Source organism: Tamandua tetradactyla, chromosome 14 (genome assembly GCF_023851605.1).
Source record: "Tamandua tetradactyla isolate mTamTet1 chromosome 14, mTamTet1.pri, whole genome shotgun sequence".
NCBI lineage: Eukaryota > Metazoa > Chordata > Mammalia > Pilosa > Myrmecophagidae > Tamandua > Tamandua tetradactyla.
In genome coordinates, this window is record NC_135340.1 from 23,436,289 (window position 1) to 23,455,987 (window position 19,699).

Sequence of the window (19,699 nt, forward strand, 5' to 3'; positions counted from 1 at the left end):
TTTATAAATTCTGGATACTAGACCTTTATCTGATATGTCGTTTCCAAATATTGTCTCCCATTGTGTAGGCTGTCTTTCTACTTTCTTGATGAAGTTCTTTGATGCACAAAAGTGTTTAATTTTGAGGAGCTCCCATTTATTTATTTCCTTCTTCAGTGCTCTTGCTTTAGGTTTAAGGTCCATAAAACCGCCTCCAGTTGTAAGATTCGTAAGATATCTCCCTACATTTTCCTCTAACTGTTTTATGGTCTTAGACCTAATGTTTAGATCTTTGATCCATTTTGAGTTAATTTTTGTATAAGGTGTGAGATACGGGTCTTCTTTCATTCTTTTACTTATGGATATCCAGTTCTCTAGGCACCATTTATTGAAGAGACTGCTCTGTCCCAGGTGAGTTGGCTTGACTGCCTTATCAAAGATCAAATGTCCATAGATGAGAGGGTCTATATCTGAGCACTCTATTCGATTCCATTGGTCGATATATCTATCTTTATGCCAATACCATGCTGTTTTGACCACTGTGGCTTCATAATATGCCTTAAAGTCAGGCAGTGCAAGACCTCCAGCTTCGTTTTTTTTCCTCAAGATGTTTTAAGCAATTCGGGGCACCCTGCCCTTCCAGATAAATTTGCTTATTGGTTTTTCTAATTCTGAAGAATAAGTTGTTGGGATTTTGATTGGTATTGCATTGAATCTGTAGATGAGTTTAGGTAGGATTGACATCTTAACTATATTTAGTCCTCCAATCCATGAACACGGTATGCCCTTCCATCTATTTAGGTCTTCTGTGATTTCTTTTAGCAGTTTTTTGTAGTTTTCTTTATATAGGTTTTTTGTCTCTTTGGTTAAATTTATTCCTAGGTATTTTATTCTTTTAGTTGCGATTGTAAATGGGATTCGTTTCTTGATTTCCGCCTCAGCTTGTTCATTACTAGTGTATAGAAAAGCTACAGATTTTTGAATGTTGATCTTGTAGCCTGCTACTTTGCTGTACTCATTTATTAGCTCTAGTAATTTTGTTGTGGATTTTTCTGGGTTTTCTACGTATAGTATCATATCGTCTGCAAACAGTGATACTTTTACTTCTTCCTTTCCAATTTTGATGCCTTGTATTTCTTTTTCTTGTCTAATTGCTTTGGCTAGAACTTCTAACACGATGTTGAATAATAGTGGTGATAGTGGACATCCTTGTCTTGTTCCTGATCTTAGGGGGAAAGTTTTCAATTTTTCCCTATTGAGGATGATATTAGCTGTGGGTTTTTCATATATTCCCTCTATCATTTTAAGGAAGTTCCCTTGTATTCCTATCCTTTGAAGTGTTTTCAACAGGAAAGGATGTTGAATCTTGTCAAATGCCTTCTCTGCATCAATTGAGATGATCATGTGATTTTTCTGCTTTGATTTGTTGATATGGTGTATTACATTAATTGATTTTCTTATGTTGAACCATCCTTGCATACCTGGGATGAATCCTACTTGGTCATGATGTATAATTGTTTTAATGTGTTGTTGGATGCGATTTGCTAGAATTTTATTGAGGATTTTTGCATCTGTATTCATTAGAGAGATTGGTCTGTAGTTTTCTTTTTTTGTAATATCTTTGCCTGGTTTTGGTATGAGGGTGATGTTGGCTTCATAGAATGAATTAGGTAGTTTTCCCTCCACTTCGATTATGTTGAAGAGTTTGAGGAGAGTAGGTACTAATTCTTTCTGGAATGTTTGATAGAATTCACATGTGAAGCCATCTGGTCCTGGACTTTTCTTTTTAGGGAGCTTTTGAATAACTAATTCAATCTCTTTACTTGTGATTGGTTTGTTGAGGTCGTCTATTTCTTCTTGAGTCAAAGTTGGTTGTTCATGTCTTTCCAGGAACCTGTCCATTTCATCTAAATTGTTGTATTTATTAGCGTAAAGTTGTTCATAGTATCCTGTTATTACCTCCTTTATTTCTGTGAGGTCAGTAGTTACGTCTCCTCTTCCATTTCTAATCTTATTTATTTGCATCCTCTCTCTTCTTCTTTTTGTCAATCTTGCTAAGGGCCCATCAATCTTGTTGATTTTCTCATAGAACCAACTTCTGGTCTTATTGATTTTCTCTATTGTTTTCATGTTTTCAATTTCATTTATTTCTGCTCTAATCTTTGTTATTTCTTTCCTTTTGCTTGCTTTGGGATTAGTTTGCTGTTCTTTCTCCAGTTCTTCCAAGTGGACAGTTAATTCCTGCATTTTTGCCTTTTCTTCTTTTCTGATAAAGGCATTTAGGGCAATAAATTTCCCTCTTAGCACTGCCTTTGCTGCGTCCCATAAGTTTTGATATGTTGTGTCTTCATTTTCATTTGCCTCTAGGTATTTACTAATTTCTCTTGCAATTTCTTCTTTGACCCACTTGTTGTTTAAGAGTGTGTTGTTGAGCCTCCATGTATTTATGAATTTTCTGGCACTCCACCTATTATTGATTTCCAACTTCATTCCTTTATGATCCGAGAAAGTGTTGTGTATGATTTCAATCTTTTTAAATTTGTTGAGACTTGCTTTGTGACCCAGCATATGGTCTATCTTTGAGAATGATCCATGAGCACTTGAAAAAAAGGTGTATCCTGCTGTTGTGGGGTGTAATGTCCTATAAATGTCTGTTAAGTCAAGCTCATTTATAGTAATATTCAGGTTCTCTATTTCTTTATTGATTCTCTGTCTAGATGTTCTGTCCATTGATGAGAGTGGGGAATTGAATTCTCCAACTATTATGGTATATGTGTCTATTTCCCTTTTCAGTGTTTGCAGTGTATTCCTCACGTATTTTGGGGCATTCTGGTTCGGTGCGTAAATATTTATGATTGTTATGTCTTCTTGCTTAATTGTTCCTTTTAATAGTAGATAGTGTCCTTCTTTGTCTCTTTTAACTGTTTTACATTTGAAGTCTAATTTGTTGGATATTAGTATAGCCACTCCTGCTCTTTTCTGGTTGTTATTTGCATGAAATATCTTTTCCCAACCTTTCACTTTCAACCTATATTTATCTTTGGGTCCAAGATGTGTTTCCTGTAGACAGCATATAGAAGGATCCTGTTTTTTAATCCATTCTGCCAGTCTATGTCTTTTGATTGGGAAATTCAGTCCATTAACATTTAGAGTTATTACTGTTTGGATAATATTTTCCTCTACCATTTTGCCTTTTGTATTATATATATCATATCTGACTTTCCTTCTTTCTACACTTTTCTCCATGCCTCTCTCTTCTGTCTTTTTGTATCTGACTCTAGTGCTTCCTTTAGTATTTCTTGCAGAGCTGGTCTCTTGGTCACAAATTCTCTCAGTGACTTTTTGTCTGAGAATGTTTTAATTTCTCCCTCATTTTTGAAGGACAATTTTGCTGGATATAGGAGTCTTGGCTGGCAGTTTTTCTCTTTTATAACTTAAATATATCATCCCACTGTCTGCTAGCTTCCATGGTTTCTGCTGAGAAATCTACACAGTCTTATTGGGTTTCCCTTGTATGTGACAGATTGTTTTTCTTTTGCTGCTTTCAAGATCCTCTCTTTCTCTTTGACCTCTGACATTCTAACTAGTAAGTGTCTTGGGGAACGCCTACTTGTGTCTAATCTCTTTGGGGTGCGCTGCACTTCTTGTATCTGTAATTTTAGGTCTTTCATAAGAGTTGGGAAATTTTCAGTGATAATTTCTTCCATTAGTTTTTCTCCTCCTTTTCCCTTCTCTTCTCCTTCTGGGACACCCACTACACGTATATTTGTACGGTTCACATTGTCCTTGAGTTCCCTGATACCTTGTTCAAATTTTTCCATTCTTTTCCGGATAGTTTCTGTTTCTTTTTGGAATTCAGATGTTTCATCCTCCAAATGACTAATTCTATCTTCTGTCTCTTTAAATCTGTCATTGTAGGTATCCATTGTTTTTTCCATCTTTTCTACTTTATCTTTCACTTCCATAAGTTCTGTGATTTGTTTTTTCAGTTTTTCTATTTCTTCTTTATGTTCAGCCCATGTCTTCTTCATGTCCTCCCTCAATTTATCGATTTCGTTTTTGAAGAGGTTTTCCATTTCTGTTCATATATTCAGCATTAGTTGTTTCAGCTCCTGTATCTCATTTGAACTATTGGTTTCTTCGTTTGACTGGGCCATATGTTCAATTTTCTGAGCGTGATCTGTTATCTTCTGCTGGCGTCTGGGCATTTAGTCAGATTTCCCTGGGTGTTCGACCCCACAGGTTGAAAGATTTTTCTGTGCAATCTCTGGGTTCTGTTTTTCTTATCCTGCCCAGTAGGTGGCGCTCGTGGCACATGCCTGTGGCACACATGTCTACGGGTTCCACCAGTGAAAGTTGCTGTGGGTCCTTTAACTCTGGAAAATTCTCGCCGTAGGGGAGGTTCGGCAGCCGAAGCATCTTGGAAGAATGCCAGCCGGCCTGGGGTTCCGAATGCGGGGAGGGTCGTCGGCCGCCGCAGCACAGGAGAGCGTCCGGCCGAATTAGCTAGTCGGCCCGGGGCGCCAAGCGTGGCGGGAGGGCACCAGCTGTCACAGCCCGGGAAAGTGCACTGTTCCCAGCTGGACGGGGGAGTCACGCGTTTGGAAGGGATCCCCCGGTCACTGTTCTCCGCAGTCTGGGGATTTCCGACCCAACTATCTCAGATGGTCTGGGGGGCCTCGCGTGGTGGGGGCACCAGCCGCCGCGGCCTAAGGGGACCGCCTGTCCAATTCTACGAGCTGGCCTGGGAAGGTGGAAGGGAGGGACTCCGGTCGCTTGCTGTCCCACCCAGGAAAGCCCGTGCCCCTTGGTGATCTCACCGGAGCTGGTTCTCCCAGATAGTCAGCCGTTCCAGGATGGGGTACGCTGTCCCAGCCATTCCAGGATGGGGTACGCTGTCCCTTTGATCTCCCTCGTGGCTCCGGGAGCTGCTCTGTATTATCTCCACTCCCCCAGTAACTGTTCTGGAGGAGGAAAGGTGAGGGCGGCAAGGCTGTCGAGGCTGGTGGCGGAGGAGCCGGTGAAGGCGGGGAAGAGGGCACCGTGGTGGTTGGAGAGCCGCCGGAGCAGGAGGGGGAAGAGAGGGGAGAAGGAGGGTGGGCGGGTCGGCTGCTGCGGGGCGTGGGCACCGCACGGCAGGCCGGCGGAGAAAGAGAGGGGAGAAGGAGGGCAGGCGGGTCGGCTGCTGCGGGGCGTGGGCGCCGTGTGGCGGGCCGGCGGAGAAAGAGAGGGGAGAAGGAGGGCGGGTGGGTCGCCTGCTGCGGGGCGTGGGTGCCGCGCGGCGGGCCTGCGGAGAAAGAGCTGAAGTCTTCTTTTTAATATGAGCATTTAGAGCTACAGACTTCCCTCTCAGCACTGCCTTCCGTACACCCATTAGTTTTGGTAGTTTGTATTTTCACTTTCATTTGCCTCGAGATATTTCCTAATTTTGTTTCTGATTTCCTCTTTAATCCATTGGTTGTTTAAAAGTGTGTTGCTTGAAAAAGTTAAAATGGGCATAGCCCAAATAATACCCCTGTATGAATAGAAGAAAGATCAGAAGGGATGGTGGACTTATACAGAGAAGGTAGGGTTTAACAAATGCAGTACTGAATCATAATATTGATATTTCTTTTAGTCTCCTGTACTTTATAACAGTTAGAAGTGAAAACCTAAAATTGTGAAATTGTAACCCATACCAAACTCTGAAATCTGTTGTACAACTAATTGTTGCGATGTCATACTAGCTGCTACAAGACACTGAAGATTAAAAGAAATATCAATATGACGATTCAGCACTCAATTTGTTAAACCCTATACACTGTACATTTTAATATTTCAAATTGTTAACTCTGGGATTTATTCCCTGAGATACCTGTTTTTTGATTTTATAACTGTCTTTTGATTTCCTTGAACTTCAGCCCTCCTATTAGGAAGGTCTGCCCCAGGCAAGTGCAGTGTGCAGGGTTTTCCATGTTTTTCTGGGTCAGTATCTTATCGTGGGCTTTTGCTTCTTAGTTGTTTTGAAGTTCCTCTGTTTACAGAGTTTAATTTTCCCATTTCCCAAGAGACAAATCTCCTTCTCCTGAGTATTTGAATCCAGCAAATCTTTGTCACAGACTATTTGCCTTTGTAGCTTTTTTACTACTTTTGTTGCCTCATGTTACTTTTGCAGGGATGGCAAATTCTGGGTCTCATGAAGGGGGTACAGACTAGCCCAAAGTACCTTGGGGAGGGCATCAGCAAAGGTACCAAGAGCTTTTCCAATGGCTCTCTAAAGTTGAATTTTCCTGTCCTGTCCAGCAAATGCTGCCCTTCAGCTAAGTGACCCTCACTGCCCTGAGGAAGTGTTTAAATCTCCACTGCTTCTGCCCCTGTCTGGGGAGTGTTGAAAAAGTGGCTCCTTTTTCTGGTGGGTTGAAATAGTAGCTGCCCCCTGAGCTGGGCAATCCAGATTCACTAGTCAAAGTCCATGATCAGTGATCGGCCCATCCCTCTTCTTGGGCAAGAGGAGATTTATGTCCCTTTCTGTCACCAGAGAGCTAGCCTGACTGTACTCTGCAGCAACCTGCCACATGAGTCAGGTGGCACCGGTAGCTGCTGTGCAAAGAGAGCAGTTCACTGTTCTTTACCTTATTTAACAGCCTCTTCTATATACTTTTTCCTGGATTCTGTACCATTGGTTCTTCTGGCCTCTGGAGTTTCAAAATATTTGTTTCAGACAGTTCCTACCTATTCAATATTTGTTTTGATGGTAGGACTGAATCGTGAAACTCCCTACTCTGCCATCTTCCCTGGAATTCTCCCTGAGTCCTACCTTATGATACTACTAAAAAGGTCATCATCTAGTTTCATATTGAAGATTTGAATTTTAATGCATTGTCTTCCCCCTTTTTTTCAGGTTTGCAATCCAATAATCATATTAACAGAGTAGTAAGTCATCCCACACTTCCTGTTACAATTACTGCTCATGAAGATAGACACATCAAATTTTTTGATAATAAAACGGGTAAGTCATCTTTTCAGTCATATTAATAACACTATATATTTGAGATGCACATAGAAGCCTTTATTTTATATAAGGTGTGTTTTTTTTAACCTTTGAAATTGCCAAGTTAAACCGTTTTAACTGAGTGGTTTTTGTTTTTGTTTTTTTTTTTTTTTTTTTGGCTTTTAAAAAGTGGAATTTTATAAGCTGCTAATTAACAGTTCTAAGGCCGAGAAAATGTCCCAATTAAACAAGTCTACAGAAATGTCCAATCACAGGCATCCAGCGAAAGATACCTTGATTCAAGTAGGCCGATGAAGTTCAGGGTTTCTCTCTCAAGTGAGAAGGCACATGGTGAACACAGTCAGGGCTTCTCTCTCATCTGGGAAGGTTCATGGCAAACATGGCATCATCTGATAGCGTTCTCTCCTGGCTTCCAGTTTCATGAATCTCCCCAGGAGGCATTTTCCTTTTTCATCTCCAAAGGTCACTGGCTCATGGACTCTCTGCTTCGTGGTGCTGCAGCATTCTCTGCTCTCTCTGAATCTCTTTTCTCCAAAATGTTTCCACTTTTATTGGACTCCAATTAACCAATCAAGACCCACCCAAATGGGTGGAGACATGTCATCACCTAATCCAGTTTAACAACCAGTCTTGACTAAATCACATCATCCAGGGAGATGATCTGATTACAGTTTCAAACACACAGTATTGAATAGGGATTATTCTATCTTTATGAAATGGGATTTTGATAAAACATGGCTTTTCTAGGGGGCATACTTCCTTTGAAACCCAGCACATTCCACCCTCTGGCCCCTAAAAAAGACAAGTTTTTCCCATATACAAAATACATCAATTTCATAACAATATCAGAAATCCTTAAACCTTTCCTGTAACATTTCAAATACAAGATTAAAATCAGTATAAAGTCTCATCAAAGTTAGTTAAAGGCATGGACAGTCTAAGGCAAAATTATCCTGTTGAACTTTTGAAAACTCATAGCAAGTTATTTGCTGCCAACATACAAAGAAGGAACAGTCATAGGATGCATATACACGTTTCCATAGGGAGGAAGGAACACGGGTCACTGGACCCATAGTTTTGAAAACCCTCAGGGCAAAGTCCATTAGATTTCAAAGTCTGAGAATCATTTATCCTCTGGGCTTCTGAAAGCGGCAGTCCCACCCTTTCCAAGGGCCTATGCAGAGGCCCACCTCTCTTCGAATTCAACCTTAGGGAACATTGGGGAGACCACCTTTTTCTAGGCTCCACCCTCTCCAAGCATCAGGGCTACACCTGGGCTCTCTGCCATCTCTGGGGCATATGCTCAACCCCTCCATGTGGTGGCAGCCAGGCTCTCCCCAAACCCCAAGGAATGTGCTTCACCCTCTCCAAGGCCTGAGGCAGCATGACTCTTCCACTGAAACCAGGTGAAAGGCCCATTCTCTGCCTTTAGGGCAAACTCACCCTCTCCACGGGCTTGGGTGGGTCCGCTCTCCTGGCCTGAGGCTTCTTGACTTCAGACCTCAGCCTCCGCGGTTTTGCCTCTGAAGTTATTTTTCCTCCAATGAGTCCCTTCTCTGAACCCCCCAATCCAGACTGGCAGCAGCTCTGTTTATACAGGTCCCACAGCACTCTCGTTGACTTTCTATGCAGTAGCCTTGAATCATGACCATCAGACATAAGGAGTTTCCACAAATCCTTCCTGGATAACTCCATGTCTGATCCTGGCTTTCTCTGAAATGGCTGACAGTTTCCACATCTGGTCAGATCCTCATGTACAGCACTGTTCTCTAGTGTCTCCCTTCCAGGAAGCCCAGAATTCTCCAGAACATCAACTTCTGGTTTCTTTGTACCCAAGAGTTCAATTCTCAGTTTATCTCTTTCCTGTCGCATTTTACTATAAGCTGTTAGGAGAAACCAGGCTGCACTTTCCAGACCTAATTTGGAGATCTCTTCTGCTAAATATCCAAGTTCATGGCTTTTAAAATCTGCCTTCCAGCCAAAACCACTAGTCAATTTTGCCAGATTATCTGCCATTTTAAAACCAGACTTGCTTTCCTTCCAGTCTATAATAACACGTGCCTCATCTCTGTCTAAAGCCTGGTCAGAGGTATCTTTAGAGTCTACATTTCTACCAGCAGTCTCTTCAAAGCATTCTAGGCCTTCTCTATGAAACTTCTCACAACTCTTTCAGAATCTGCCCTTCATCCATTTAAAAAGCCGTTCCAACATGTTTGATATTTGCAAACCAAGCAGCACCCCACTCTATGTTGATTGTAGATGTAATCACCCACAGATGCAATGAATTCATGGATGATTTAAGTCCATGAAATAACCTCACAGTTACAGTGAGGCCAGTGCTTGTTTGACTGGACAACTGTACATCATCAACTAACCAGTTGACACATGCACCTAATCACCACAATGCCGACAATATGTCCACAGAAAAACTTGTACACTGATATAACAGCATTATTCATGATAGCCCCAAAGTGGAAATAGTCCAAATGTCCATCAATTGATGAATGAATTAAGCCACAAAATGCGGTGGTATAGCCATACAGTGGAATATTATTCAGCCACAAAAAGGAGGGAAGTACTGATACATATTACAATGTGGATGAACCTGAAGAACCTGATTGTTCTAGTTTGCTATCTACCGGAATGCAATATACCAGAAACAGAAAGGCTTTTTTTTTTTTTTTTTTTTAACATGGGCAGGCACCGGGAATCAAACCCGGGTCCTCGGGCATGGCAGGCAAGCACTCTTACCTGCTGAGCCACCGTGGCCCACCCTAGAAAGGGTTTTTAAAAGGGGAATTTAATAAGTTGCAAGTTTACAGTTCTAAGGCCGAGAAAATGTCCCAATTAAAACAAGTCAATAGAAATGTCCAACCAGCGGTATCCAGGAAAGATACCTTGGTTCAAGAAGGCCGATGAAGTTCAGGGTTTCTCTCTCATCTGAAAGGGCACATGGCGAACACAGTCAGGGTTTCTCTTTCATCTGGAAGGGCACATGGGAGAACATGGTGTCATCTGCTAGCTTCTTCTCCTGGCTTCCTGTTTCATGAAGCTCCCTGGGAGGCATTTTCCTTCTTCATCTCCAGAGGTCGCTGGTTGGTGAACTGTGCTTCTTGTGGCTATGTCATTCTGCTCTGCTCTCTCTGAATCTCTTTCGAGATTTTTATTTAATGTAACACATTTATAATACATCTAGGTTTTATTTTTATGTATATATACTACCTTACCTACCTATAATAATCTCCTTATATCACGTTAATTAAATATAAATTCTTCCAATTGAAATTTTTCCATTCCTATTCTGTTACAAATTAATGTAGCACAAAAAATCTCTTTCTGGTGTTTGGCATTTCAAATGTGTTCTTAAAATTATTTTTTATGGTCAGATTTTAATACAGTAGATGATTTTCATTTTCATCTTCTATTTTTTTGTCGTGAGGAAACTTACTGAATAGAAGTCAAGTCATACTTTAATTTCATCATAGGTAAGGTCTCTATCTCTCTGTTTTTTTTTCAAGAAACTCTTTTTCATCTTTCCATATCTACAGCACTATATAAAATACTGCTTTCTTCAGAAAAGGTCTGACAGCTAGAGAGGTTTCTTTGCAGAGAATCTAAAACAGTCTTGGATATTAAAGGATTTCCAAATAAGAAACTTAACTTATAAGTTAAATAGTTAAAAAGAGTTGACGTAAATGTTAATTACAGTGTTTTTTCAGGGCATCAGATTTTCAAGTAAGACAACAAATCAGAATTGTAGGTTTCTCTTTGAAGAGGTTATATAGGGCATGGCAATAATTTGTATTTTTTCATTCAAATAACACTTTCATGCATATATTCCTTATAATTCAATAAAAGATGTTAGGAACAGAATGAGTTTTTACAGGTCTCCATATTGCACAGGAAATTGATTTATGTTCATGTGGATAATTCTCAATTTAACACCTGATTATCAAATCCGTTTTTTGAACCATTTTTATGAGGCCTAAATATCTTTTCTACTGTGAGGGCAGTAAGGTCATTTCCATCATCATGTTTCTAAATAGATTCCTTTTTATTAATTTTTGAAATCTACATTTGTTAACAGGAGGTTCAGAAATGTTAGCAGTTAGATTAAAAGTAAAAAGTGAATCTTTTAGAGTTATTTTATTGATAAATCAAGAGGTGTTCAATAAAATTTTACTTAATAACAGAAATAAGGAACAGATAGCCTTTAGATTACCAAATTCTACCGGTTTATTCTTTCTACTAACACTACCTTATCAGTAAAGTGAAGATAATTGAAGAAGTAAACAGTCACCCACTCACCCAACAACCCTCACAGAGATACACACACAACACTGAGTTACATTAAATTTGAATTGTGGTTAAATATTGAAGACTAGTAGTTCATTTAAAATATCTAAACTAAAATATCCCCATTACTGATATTGTTAGTTAACTAAGTTGTTAATAGATGTTCTATAAGAGTAGTAAATTTATTTATTAATTTATCTTTTATGTGAAACATGTATATGTTGATGTTATGCATGATTTCAGTATGTAGGTAAGTTCTGTAAATCATTTTAGCAACAAAAATGTATAAAATGTAGTTCCTGTTTTCTGGGGGCTTATTGTTGTTTGGGAGAAGGCACACACACACACACACATACACACACAACTGAGCCCTGCTAGATAGAGGAGTCTTTATATAAATGGAAGTTTGAGGTTTGTATTGAAGGAATGGTAAGTTTGTTTTTAAGTGAAAGTAGAGGGAGGAAATTTCAGATAAGGGGCTATTTTGAAAAATAGTGCTTTGGTAGGAACAGAAGAAATTTCTTATAGGGTAAGCCAAAGAGATAAGTTTGGAGAAGGAAAATCTCTTGAGAAGGACTTTTGAGGGCAAGGCTAAGAATAATGGATTTTTGCTTACACTGTGTACTGTGAGGAACCAGTGAAAATATTTGCATTGGGGTTGCAAAATTGGTTTAGAAATACAAATTTAGTTGCGCTATAAGATAGAAACTTGACTTTAAAGGATTTAAGTTTTACGGTTTACACTATTGCATAGAGATCCTTGGGGTCTGTGACTTAAACTTTTGTTAGAGGCACAAATTTAAATTGCATATACCATGACTTTGAGACTTATTAACATTTAGAAATCATTCCATTCTACATATGCAATCAGTAATTCTTAATATCTTCACATAGATGTATGATCATCATTTCTTAGTACATTTGCATCGATTTAGAAAAAGAAATAGTAAGACAACAGAAAAAGAAATAAAATGATAATATAGAGAAAAAATAAAAATACAAAATACAAAAAATATATATTAAAAAAACAAAACAAACAAACAAAAAAACTATAGCTCAGATGCAGCTTCGTTCAGTGTTTTAACATAATTACATTACAATTAGGTAGTATTGTGCTGTCCATTTTTGGGTTTTTGTATCTAGTCCTGTTGCACAGTCTGTATCCCTTCAGCTCCAATTACCCATTGTCTTACCCTGTTTCTAACTCCTGATGGTCTTTGTTACCAATGACATATTCCAAGTTTATTCTCTAATGTCAGTTCACATCAGTGGGACCATACAGTATTTGTCCTTTAGTTTTTGGCTAGTCTCACTCAGCATAATGTTCTCTAGGTCCATCCATGTTATTACATGCTTCATAAGTTTATTCTGTCTTAAAGCTGCATAATATTCCATCGTATGTATATACCACAGTTTGTTTAGCCACTCTTCTGTTGATGGACATTTTGGCTGTTTCCATCTCTTTGTAATTGTAAATAATGCTGCTATAAACATTGGTGTGCAAATGTCCGTTTGTGTCTTTGCCCTTAAGTCCTCTGAGTAGATACCTAGCAATGGTATTGCTGGGTCATATGACAATTCTATATTCAGCTTTTTGAGGAACCGCCAAACTGCCTTCCACAGTGGTTGCACCATTTGACATTCCCACCAACAGTGGATAAGTGTGCCTCTTTCTCCGCATCCTCTCCAGCACTTGTCATTTTCTGTTTTGTTGATAATGGCCATTCTGGTGGGTGTGAGATGATATCTCATTGTGGTTTTGATTTGCATTTCTCTAATGGCCAATGTCTAAGGGACATTGAGCATCTCTTCAGAAGCTGAATAATTTTTGTGAGGTCACATAACAGATACAGATTTTAGTGTTGCATACTCAAATCCACACAATTTGCTTCCAGAGTCCACGCTTTTTACATCGGTCGTTATTACCTTTCCATTTCAGGGAGGCCCACAAAATTAAATACCCAGTGAAAGAGCTTAGAGTGCCAGCAAGGGGAGAAGCTATAAAACACATGTGTCCTTTCTGTTTCCTCATTCAGAGAAGAAAAGAATTAATCTTGGTAGGGGAAGAAGGTGGTCATGGAGGCATGGGGCCACAGTTGAAATGCTTAAATGTGAGAAGCTGCAGGTGTAACTTGGTGAAGTAAGGGTCCTGATTACTGAAAGGAATCAGAAACTTTGTCACTTCTCTGGTCACCAACGGAAACCCAGCATCCAACTTGATCCTCAGTTTTGCATCTCACAGTACCTAGTCCATCCTGAAATTTTGAAGTGACTTCTTTGTGTTTATGTGGAAAAGAAGTGTAGACTCTTAATTCACTTAAGATGTTAGATTGGGAGTTGGTTAGTGCACAAGCAGGAGGCCTGGAGCTAAACTTGGGATATTATAGCCCCTTTAAAAAATGGATAGATCACATGCATGGGTGGTTCAGTGGTAGAATGCTTGCCTTCTGGGTGGGAGACTTGGCTTCAATTCCCACACCATGCACCCCCCCAAAAAAAAAAAAGGCTAGAGCTGCTCTTGAATGAGATTACTTTGGTTTTAGATATGTTAAATTTAGAAAATACAGGATTATTCTCAGAGAAGTTAGAACTAGATCTAAGAATTAAGAGTTCCTATCATAGCTTTGACATTTAAATGAAGCTAGTGATACTTGGTAGTTAACCCCTAACCTTTTGACATAATTGTCCTGGAGAACATCCATCATCATACTCTGGCTTTTTTTGTAGGAATATTGAGAGGAATAGAATCTAGACTGAGAAATGAATTATGTTGGACTAAGCAATTAAAGGTAGTATGTTGAGTGAGTTTTCTTTTTGTTTCTCAGAGTAGCAAAGAAGAGACTCTAAAATTATTCTGTAATTAATCTTAGTATTAATGAGAAACTCTGGTTTGAAATAACCAGAGTCATCTTCAATTTTGTGTTGTGTCTAGTATTGCCAAATACTTTTTTTTTCTTCTTGTCTTCTTTTTGGGGGTTGGATAACTTTTTGCGCGTTTGATGTTGTGCTTTTTTTGTTCAAGTCAACGCTGTGACCCCATGAACAGTAACCAAAGTAGATCTATTTCATGTCCCAGTTTAGAATGTCATCAGTGGACAAGAAATATAGCAAATGATGACAACTGGAATTTTGGAGCATGCTCCCCCATCTCTCATTATGGGCAGTCTGTCCAGGCATTTGAGAAATTAAGACCTATACTCATTATAGAATGAAAGGAAAGGAAATTTTAAAAATATATGCTATTTTATCCTCCTCTTGGATGAATCAATTTGATTTAATTAAAACATATTTTGCCAGCATAGGGGCTGATGCCCTTGTTCCAAAGTATTTCTGCAATTCAACTTTGTATTCACAACTCGTTTCTTAATCTCAACTTGCTGATGAATCCTGCTTGGTTGCTGAAAATTCAGTGAAGATATTCATTAAATTGCATTTTCTAGAACAATATTTTTTTGTTCTGGCAGCCCACCCCCACCCTCCACATATCTCTTTCTTGTTCCTAGCTTACAAAATATATTTTTATGGTCATTTATCATAAATCCATGTATATAAGAGTTTTAAGATTATCTTTCTGAGATTCTGTTTTCATTTAAATTGCAGTTTACATGATCTTTAGCCTTTGATGCAGTCCTGCTGTCAGCATGTGTTCTGTTGTCTATCAGATGCCCTCATATTCATATTACGTGGATGTCTTTTTTTTAGGAGTAACTAGGAAAGTTCTGCAGTAGAATTAAAGTTCTCAATAAAATTGCTATAGTGGATGGATCTTGAAAATATTATGCTAAGTGAAAGAAGTCAGATGCAAAAAGCTACCAAGTGTATGATTCCATTTATATGAAATATCCAGAATAAACAAATTTTAGTAGAAACAGAAAGCAGATTAGAGGTTGTCTGGGTGTGGGGGGCAAAGAGGAAATGAGTAACTGCTTTGTGGAATGGGGTTTCCTTGTGGGGTGATGAAAATGTCTGGAACTGGATAATGGAGATCATTGCACAATATTGTGAATGTCCTAAATACTACTAAAATTGTACACTCTGAAATAATTAAAATGTTAATTTTGCCACAAAAAATACTGCTACAGTGATTGTCTATTTTATGTTGATATGTTTATATTTTATATTATGGTTTTTGGTCTGTCAAGTTATTAACTATTTGTGAAAACTTAATCTTCTCCATTATATTTTATTTAGGTAAAATGATCCATTCTATGGTAGCTCATTTAGATGCTGTTACAAGTCTAGCAGTAGATCCTAATGGAATCTATTTGATGTCTGGAAGTAAGTCTGAACTTACTATACTGCCCATACATTTTATAAAAGAATTATTGCTCAGTTACAAACTTTATTTGTGGTATTCTTTTACAGGCCATGACTGTTCCATTAGATTGTGGAATTTAGACAGCAAGACATGTGTTCAGGAAATAACAGCTCATAGGAAGAAATTGGATGAATCAATATATGATGTTGCTTTCCACCCATCAAAAGCTTATATTGCCAGTGCAGGAGCTGATGCTCTTGCCAAAGTTTTTGTGTGACACAACAGAAACTCTCATCATAGCAAAAGATATGCTTGGACAGAAAGGGGGCCGCACACTGCCATCAAAAAGGTTACTGATAAGACACTACATGTGATATGCCTGAGTAAAGGCTATTTGGGGCAGGCATAAATTGGCAGACAACACATTTTAAATAATGTCAGGCTCATTAATTTAACTGTAATTACTGTATTTTGTGGGATGGAAAAAAAAAAAAAGGACTCCAGTATTTGTAGCCTGTACTGAATGGATATGAACTGAGCGGTATGTCTGATTTTTAGATGTCTTTACTCCAGTGTGGAGTTTGATCTTACAAAAAAGACTTTATTTTGGATTCTGTGTGCTGCCTTAGGGTTTAGGAATGTGGTGCTCTTGTTGGGGGAAGTGAGCTCCAAGAGTAGCTTTTTTTCATCTCCTAGTGATCTTCTGTTTATCAGTTGAATGCCACAGATTCCCTTTTAAACTTATTTTGCTTTAAAAAAAAAAAAAGAAATTTAACTTAAAATATTTTAGCATTAGTTGCACAAATGTTTGGATAAAATTCTAGTTTTTATAAGTCTTTTTATATATTTAGCCTGTCACAACAGTGCTCAAGATTGTATTGAAGTTTTTTCTGCATTATACAACCCTAAAACAAAGATTTCACTGACCCGCTGCCATGTAACCACACTTTCCTTCTTTTGCCTAATATAGTTCAGCTAAGTCCTTCCATAAAGATGCTAAATTACCTTTCTCATCATAAAACTCTCTGTATAAACCAAGAACTATTAGTGTATTAAAATGAAACAGAGGGGTTTACTACTCCAAATGAACTCTTAAAAAAAGAAAAAAAACTAGTCTTGGCATCCTATCACTATGTGATATTTTGTACATCTTACTGTATTTACAATTTATTTATCAAGGATTATCCATCTTGCTAATGGCCTATTATTATTTATTTCACTTTTTGTTGGTCTTTATATCCTTTTATTAATGTGCTAAAGGGGCCCTCTATATCTATTTTGGAATTCTTTGAATAGTCTAAAGTAGACTAAAAATGTAATATTTTAACTTTTTATGTTACAAACCGAGGTGTTTCCCCCAAGATACATATCTTAGTTTACCATGATTCCAAATAAAAATATCTTGTCTAAAAATATTTTAAGTAAAAATTTTATTTGCATTTCAAATAGGATACAAAAATAGTTGAATCAGGATATAGAGATCTGTTGTTTGGACTAGTTATCCCTGTTTTTATTTTTTCAGATGTGTTTAATTTTATTGTGTAACTAAAGATTTTGTTTGTGTAATGCATGATTAAGACAATAAAGTATTTTTTCTAGTCTTCCAAAAAACTTTTCTGATGAGTTTGCGAGTTTTGATGAGTTTTGTAAAGTTTTTGTTTTACAAACTTATGAATCAGCAAATTTTTAAGATTGTACCACATAGCAAACATACAGCTGTTGAAAAATAATGTATATAAAATGCATATAATAAATATTAAATTGTGTACCTGTATGTTACTGTTGACTACATTATTTTGTGTTGAATAATAAAGTGCAATACTTTATGCTTCATCAATAAATTAGGAAATAGAGATGATTTCTTAGTGAGTTCTGTTAAACTTTGCACTGCTTAAGTGAAATTATAAGATTTAAAAAGTTAACACTATTATTATTAACACTGCCTTTCCAAATATTTCACGCCATTGGTGATTTTTAAGTCATCTATTGGTTAGACAATTAAAAATCAAAAAATGCAAGAGATTAATTTTTAAATTATTTGCTTAAACATCTTGTTCCCTTATTAAATTTGAATTTCAGTTAATAGTGATATCTTCCCCATCTAGTTATACATATTTCCTCAAAAAATTCAGTAAAGAATAAGCTACATTGTTCATTAATTAAAACTTGTTCTTAAACACTGTATGAAGCTGAATGTGAGAATGATAGAGGGAGGAGGGCTGGGGGCACAAATGAAATCAGAAAGAAAGACGATAAAGACTGAGATGGTATAATGTAGGAATGCCTAGAGTGTATAGTGATAGTGACTAAATATACAAATTTAAAAATGTTTTTGCATGAGGAAGAACAAAGGAATGTGATTACTGCAGGGTGTTGAAAATAGATAGTAATATTTTAAAATTTAACTTATGTGTGAGACTAAAGCAAAAAATGTTTATTTGGTACAAGAATTATATTTTGACTAGTGCAATTCTTAATATAACATGTGGACAGCTTAATTGAACACCGTAAGTACATGGAGCCTTGAATGGGGCATAAGATTTTGTAGGTTTGTCCAGAGTGATGCACCAATAAATCCCAGAATGATTTGAACAGTGGATAAAAAAGTATTTGCAAAGTCCCCTTGGGGAAATGGTGAAAAAAGGGGCAAAATTCAGCTTCCCCAAGTGGAGAATTCTTCATATTGTCACAAGCTGTGGGGACAATCAAAGCAATGGGCTGAGTCCCCAATCTTGGGGTTTGTTCATATGAAACTTAACCCCACAAAGGATAGGTCAAGCCTACTTAAAATTAGGCTGAAGAGTCACCCCCAAGAGAACCTCTTTTGTTGCTCAGATGTGGCCTCTCTCTCCAGCCAACACAACAAGCAAACTCACCACCCTCCCCCTGTCTACGTGGGACATGACTCCCAGGGGTGTGGACCTTCCTGGAAATGTGGGACGGAAATCCTAGAATGAGCTGGGACTCAACATCAAGGGATTTAGAAAACCTTCTCGACCAAAAGGGGGAAGAGCAAAATGAGACAAAATAAAGTGTCAATGGCTGAGAGGTTCCAAACAGAGTTAAGAGGTTATCCTGGAGGTTATTCTTACGCATTAAATGGATATCACCTTGTTATTCAAGATGTAATGGAGAGGCTGGAGGGAACTGCCTGAAAATGTAGAGCTGTATTCCAGTAGCCATGTTTCTTGAAGATGATTGTTTAATGATACAGCTGTCACAATGTGACTGTGTGATTGTGAAAACCTTGTGTCTGATGCTCCTTTTGTCTACCTTATGGACAGATGAGTAAAAAATATGGATAAAAATAAATAATGGGGGAACAAATGTTAAATTTAATGGATTGAAATTCTGGTGATCAATGAAAGGGGGTAAGGCGTATAGTATGTATGAATTTTTTTCTGTTGTGTTTTTATTTCTTTTTCTGAATTGATGCAAATGTTCTAAGAAATGATCATGGTGATGAATATGCAACTATGTGATGATATTGTGAATTACTGATTATATATGTAGAATGGGATGGGGTCATATGTTAAGAATGAGTTTGTTATATATATTTTTTAAATTAATTTAAAAAACTAAAAAGTTCTTAAAAATAATGTTAAATATTCTATTTTGAAACTTTAAGATTTTTTAATGAAGGCACATTCCAAATGGAGTTAGAAGATAACATTAGGAAATTATTTGGCAAAATTCATTTGAAATCATGCTGCAAGAATAATTACAGTATGTGTAAATTAGGAAACTTTGTTGTCTACCTTAAAACCCCATGAGACAATTTGTATTGCTAAAATTTTTCAAAAATGACTTTTGTTGTTTTTCTGAAGTTAAATTCAACTAATGGACAAATTAAAGGGTACCTCTTTTATTTTGGAAATAATTTAAGAATAAGCTTTCCCAAAGTGAGTATTGTTTGTGGCAGCTGTTCCAGATCAAGGCATTACTATTTAACTGAAATGTGATTATCTTCAATGCAATGCATAAACAGTAACCTCTTTTGGAATGTATTAAAACTGAAGTGAAAAATAATTAGTATATATGTTTATTTTTATCTTACCGACTTTGGTTGTATTTTTCTCCACAGTATTGAACATTTGTAAAAGACTGAATGGTTGGAAAAAGAATGTCTTATTTTCATTTCATTTTTGTACCTCCATTTGTGATTCATGGAAAGT

At 37.5% G+C, this 19,699-nt stretch overlaps 1 protein-coding gene across 5 annotated transcripts in view; it reads left to right on the forward strand.

The window, feature by feature from the left end:
* The window catches only part of STRN3 (striatin 3), a 150,233-nt gene extending 134,194 nt beyond the window's left edge, over window positions 1-16,039 (forward strand). For all 5 annotated transcript variants that reach the window (XM_077127018.1, XM_077127019.1, XM_077127021.1 and 2 more), the window contains 3 exons: window positions 6,860-6,967; window positions 15,458-15,544; window positions 15,632-16,039. In XM_077127018.1, coding sequence (XP_076983133.1) covers window positions 6,860-6,967; window positions 15,458-15,544; window positions 15,632-15,801 — 365 coding nt within the window. In that variant the 3' untranslated portion in view covers window positions 15,802-16,039. The remainder of the gene's footprint in view (window positions 1-6,859; window positions 6,968-15,457; window positions 15,545-15,631) is intronic.
* Window positions 16,040-19,699: the final 3,660 nt, after the last annotated feature.